This window comes from Mesoplodon mirus, assembly GCF_964341445.2.
Source record: "Mesoplodon mirus genome assembly, chromosome: 1".
Classification (NCBI taxonomy): domain Eukaryota; kingdom Metazoa; phylum Chordata; class Mammalia; order Artiodactyla; family Ziphiidae; genus Mesoplodon; species Mesoplodon mirus.
In genome coordinates, this window is record NC_138976.1 from 9,722,994 (window position 1) to 9,729,086 (window position 6,093).

Below are 6,093 nucleotides of genomic sequence, written 5' to 3' on the forward strand. Positions count from 1 at the left end.
GTGAAGAAACATGGCAGAAGATAGTAAGGAATCACCTTAATTTCTCAGCTAAAAAGATGAGCCATTTGACCCCTAATACTATAGATCTTTCCATGCAAGGTGACTCATAGTATTTATTTAGTAAGTACGTACAGATGTATTTAACGTAAAGTTATGCAATTAGGGCTATACTACAAATTAGTTGTTTTCTACTGTTTATGCTCAGGGCAACCTTTTCAACCATGACTTATTTTGTTTACTCTCAATTATTCATATGTCAAATCAGAAAGCTCAATTTTTTTCATATATATACACAAGACCACTTTTCCAAAATTCTTATTTGCATATCTTCTCCCAAAAATTATTCCTATGAATGAGACTAGAGATACAGTATGAGATCCCAGAAAGCCTACTCAGAAAAAAGATAATGTCTTATAATATTAATTTATATTGTATTTTAACATAAAGCTACATAAATCTTTCTACCATTCCTCAAAACACACTCACCTCTGGGACAGAATCCAGCATTTTTTTAATAATACCACATCCAGAATATTAGAGAAGGCAATGAAAATAATAACATATACAACTGAAACTTTACAGGGAACTTAGAAGAAAAATCAATATTAAAACTGACCAGGGCATCACACTAAGGTGTTTGGACTTTAATAAATGCCTGACTACATAGTGAAGTATTTATGGGTGAAATGACATGATGCCTAGGACTTATTTTAAAATACTCTACCCACCCACCCCCCAAAAAAAGAGTGGGGGCAAGGGGAGATAGACAAAATAAGATTGACAAAATGTTGATAACTATTTACCTGGATGATGAGTATCTAGGCAGTTCCTTATTTTAGGTTGAACTCTATAAAAATGCCAATATACAACTGTTTATGACCTAAAAACTTGTTAATTTCATAGCATTCAGCTTAATATTTTCTTTATTTTGGGCACATTTAAACATTTCCAAAATAATTTTTTTTAATTACCTTTCAGTGAGAATTCCTCAAACTAAGCAGGTTTTTAAACGAACAACTAAAATATGTTTAAAATGAACCACCAACATTTTACCTGGATCACTGGATCTAAGACTTACTTATTTTTCCCCACATTTTAACATCTCTGAAGTTTGGAAGCATTTTACTATCAATGGCATGTTATACTTCAATTGGGCAGTTAATTTTTTCTTGGTGGTGGTACATAACACCATGATACGGCTTAAAATCAAAAATACCTTAGATTCAAAGAAGTATAGTTAATATAATTGCTGAGAATAGCATTTTTAATGCATACTTTCTTTCTAATCAGGAATTTAGCACACAATGCCTAGTGTCCCCTGCCCCAGGAAACCTGTAATTATCTTGGGAAGTCTCCTCAAAGAGAAAGGCCAGAACCTGCTTACTTTATGAAGTTAGCTCCCTCCCTTTAGCCTGGCATAATCCTGAAGAATTAATTCCTAGGAGGATTCTGTAGCTCACCGCATAGCAGGCAGAGCTCACTATGCAATGCTTCCCTTTAAAAGTTGTTATAATAGCTATGAACGAGGCCAGTGCATAACTGTTAATGATATAGAGCTTTAACGAGCACCAAGCAGTGAGGTTAGAGGGGAAGGATGGCTGCAGGTGTGGTAGTAAGGGCATGTAAATGTGAGGAATGAGTAAAACAAGTCGATGGGATAAAACAGGTTTAGCTTCACCTCTGAAATTGCAAAGGGACTTCATTTCATGAATCCAACAATTCACTTGGATTTTTGCATTGACCTTATTTATTCTGCTCTTTCTGTTAACACCTACCCCTCACAGCCCTCAGAATTAGTTAGCGCAGTCTGTCAGAAGAGCAACAGAGGGTTTGTGTAGGACTATGAGAGTGGCGGCTGCTGACCTGTTCATATTTCTCCAGTTCTGTGTGATAGATTTGTCTGATCTGGGTCAATTTGGCTCTGTAATCTGAGTGTTCAATAGAGTTATCTGAAGAACCTCCAGAGGCTGCCGCGGCTGCAGCTGCTGCCGCCGATCCCCCACCTTTCTCAGGACCTGAAACCCCTTCTGCCAAAAGCATATTGTCCAGTCTCATTAGCTGGGGATCGGGAGGGTCCTCCTCCTGGGCTCCTCTGATGCTGAGACCTTCAAGGAAGAGAGAGAGAGACAGAGAGAAGAAGCGAGAAACAGGACAAACATTGTGAGTATTTTATTTATTTGAGTAAATGATCAAACAACATCAGTGCACTACAATTCATTCTGAGAATTTCATTGCTCGCATTTTATCAATAAGCATAAGTAAGTATGAAAATTCTTACTTCTGTGAAATTTCCAGTATGACCCTCTCTCAATATATCCCATATTGGATCCTTGGAAAAAAGTAACCCTGGCTTCTCAGAATATTCTAACAGCCAATCTTCCCAGTTTTAGATGATTTAAGCAAAAGTGGAAAGGGGTAAAAAATTCAAGATTTTGAGAAAGAAAAAAAATAATTCCAAGGATATAAAACAAACTCATCAAAAGGTAGTTATTTTGTTTCTCCATACAGTTGGAAAAACAGAATTTAAAATCCCATAATTGGGGCTTCCCTGGTGGCGCAGTGGTTGAGAGTCCACCTGCCGATACAGGGGACACGGGTTTGTGCCCCGGTCCAGGAGGATCCCACATGCCGCGAAGCGGCTGGGCCCGTGAGCCGTGGCCGCTGAGCCTGCACGTCCGGAGCCTGTGCTCCACAACGGGAGAGGCCACAGCAGTGAGAGGCCCGCGTACCGCAAAAAAAAAAAAAAAAAAAAAAAAAATCCCATAATTAATTCACAAGCTATATCCAAAAATTAGAATATAAACAGGATTAGATGGGCTTTTCCATCATGTAATTTCAGGGAGAGAAGAGAAATACATACATTATAAGGGTAAATTAGCTATGCTTTAAATATATATATTATTAAATAAATTTGTTAAGCAACTGCCAGCAAACTATAAAACCAGGACACTACATACAGTATTGAAAATATACCATCAACATGGCAATACAGTGCTGGACACAGTAGTCTCAATCTAATTTTGCTTTTAAATCAAGAACTTCCTAAGTGATGCCCAGTCAGCAACCTCATCTGAGTACTATAGATCACAGCTGACAATTCATAGGTTTAATCAGGTCACAGGCTTTCTGCCAAGATGTTTTCAACAACACAGAAGACAAAGTTTTAAAGTAATTATCTGGTATAAAAAGCGGTGGAGTCATGACAGCTCAAAATCAGCATTTTCATTAATGTGTAACATAATCTAAAATATCCCAGCCCAATTAACCTCCGTAAATCTGTTTAAAAGCAGGTTCCCCATACTAGTTACAAGGCATCTTGGGGAAGGTGGGGGAAGGAAGTTGGCATTTTGCAGGTCTGCATTTGGTGTCTGCCTTTTGCGTCTGTGCCTGTTGTTGTTTATCCACAGTGGTGCACACTCTGCGTCTAGTGTAACTTAACATGACAGTAACATCTATAAGCTGCCAAGTACTCAACTGAGCACCAGCTCTGCGATTTTTATATGCTAACCTAAAACAACCATCAGTTCTTTTTAAGAACAGATTTCATTCCTAGATGCCCTGAATTATACCCACAGCATGACAGAGCTCTTGGTTGCCTTAACTCAGATGAACAACTTTAATATCCTCCCTCAAAACACTTTAAAGCTGTCACTTTCACTTAAAAATATACTTCAGAATAATTTCAACTGGGTAATAAAACTAACTCACAATAATTTAAAATTATATCTGTTGCCTATTCAGAGGTAAATAAATAAAGGTTGAAAACCACAACATACTAAGACAATAAATTCATTTAGGGAACCAAAAAGTTAGATAACTCTCTTAAATAAGATAAAATTGGTATCAACACATTGCTGATAATTAAAGATAGACAAACGTGTATTTGCTATTTCTTCTAGATCTAGAAGAAACTGCCAAATATTGGCTACATTAGTATTTTTAATTTAGCATCTTTGATTTTCTTCCCTTCACTTTGTTAGATCTTAAAATCTGATGGCCTAGAATCTCATGGCCTAGAATGCTTGTAGTTCCACATACCAAGTTTTCTGTGCATTTGGCATGAAGTAAGGACTCATGAGCAACATCTTATCTTGTACTTTGGACTCTGTTTCATTTTTATATTATTTGTTTGGGAGTTCCTTAACTTTCTCCTTTTTAGACTAAATTTTTGCTCACATTTTTGTATTTGTTGTTTCTTTTTTGTATTTACAGATATTGATGTTTCTCCTGGGAATGTATTTTTTTAATCTACCTTCAAGGTTCTTCCGGGTTTCTAGTTTTCCCCTTGTACTTATACATATTGATCTTTTCCTTATGGACATTGGTGAGGTTCTGTAATAGTAAATCAACATACATAGTCAAAGTTATTACACTCCCCTGAACAGTGTGGCAAACAAGAAAAGATGCTCAATGACTAATACACAAGGAAATAGACTATAAGGAAGATAGAAGAAGGAAATTTGTCAGGAAGAAATGCAAAGGACACAAAGTAATCTCCCATCTATAGCTCTTTTATACGTACATAATATGTATATAACACCACCACACCAGTAGGAAACAGCCCTTAAACTCAATAGTAGTGGACACATATAAAAATAATTATAAGTATGTATTTTCAGCTGGTATAACACTCTCCCCTTGTGATGAATAATAACTCTTACTTCTAAAATCATAAGTAAAAATAAATAAATAAAATCGTAAGTAAATCAACACAAAGTTCATATTCCTTTGGATGAAAAGTACTAGAGCACTTCACAATTAGGCAACGTTGAGAAGGTATTTATCAACACTGAAGTCATTTTCATAACTATAGTTGGAAAAGTGAATGGATTTCTTTCTCTATTAAACAGTCACGATTACGAATAATACCCAGTTTCCAAGATTATTTTTAATTTGAATATTTCTATTTATTTTCTTACTTTATATTCAAATTACTATTTTATCCCTCATCCTACCTACCTCACTGTTACTTAGCTTACTAACCTGCCAAAGTCACACCTTCTGTTATGATGGCTTCCAGTCATAACACCCACTCCTCTGGGCACTATAAACATCTTCGTGAACCTAAATTTATAAGAGCCAGAATGAATCAAACTGTGTGGTTATCAAAAGATCTTGATATCTTTAAACTGAAACTTGGGAAAACAATAATTTAAAAATTGAACATTGTTGGGCTTCCCTGGTGGCGCAGTGGTTGAGAGTCCGCCTGCCGATGCAGGGGACACGGGTTCATGCCCCGGTCCGGGAAGATCCCACATGCCGCGGAGCGGCTGGGCCTGTGAGCCATGGCCGCTGAGCCTGCGTGTCCGGAGCCTGTGCTCCACAACGGGAGAGGCCACAACAGAGAGGCCCGCGTACCGCAAAAAAAAAAAAAAAAAAAAAAAAAAAAAAAAAATTGAACATTGTTGTTTTTAATCCAAAACATACACTGGGATATTTTCAGAGGTTTTACATCTAGGCTCCTTGGTTATCACAGCATTACAAAGTTAAAAAACAACAACCCAATTTGGAATCTACTTATAACTACAACATTCATTTCAGTATCCCTAAGATTTAGACAAATCATATAAACAAAGTAAAACATTGTTTAACAATGAACTTGGCTTTGTTATAAGCCCACAGTTTTTTCATATCTTTCAGCAAATCCTAATTAGCTGTCTTTCAACATGCTGTGCACCTGCCCCACATATAATGGGAGAGAGCATCTGCATAGACGACTGCATTCGAAGGGCAATAAATAAATTACGGGTCAAAATTATTACAAAGCTTTCTCCGAACAAACGCATACCCTTCACAATACTAAGCTGCAGATGTGAAAAGTACCTAAAAGCCCACTCAAATGGTATGATTATGGGGCTGTTTGAGCTTAATAATCTGACTGTAATTCAGGCATTTTCAACAGCTCATTAAGGGTTCATTAATATATAGGCAAGCTTCTGAATTATAAATAAGCAGATTAGAAATCTGCAGTAGCTGGATTGTACAGTAGTAGCCTCTCTAACAGAACAACACTGTAACACAATGAAGGCTTGACCTGAGAGAATGAGGTGCAAACACAGGGCACTAACTAAGCTTCGTGGCTCCATCATTTCA

The 6,093-nt window shown here is 36.9% G+C and overlaps 1 protein-coding gene across 2 annotated transcripts in view; it reads right to left on the reverse strand.

The window, feature by feature from the left end:
* The window catches only part of PBX3 (PBX homeobox 3), a 240,008-nt gene that overhangs the window by 64,887 nt on the left and 169,028 nt on the right, over positions 1 to 6,093 (reverse strand). For both annotated transcript variants that reach the window (XM_082625331.1, XM_082625330.1), the window contains exon 3: positions 1,864 to 2,105. In XM_082625331.1, the coding sequence (XP_082481457.1) occupies positions 1,864 to 2,105 (242 nt within the window). The remainder of the gene's footprint in view (positions 1 to 1,863; positions 2,106 to 6,093) is intronic.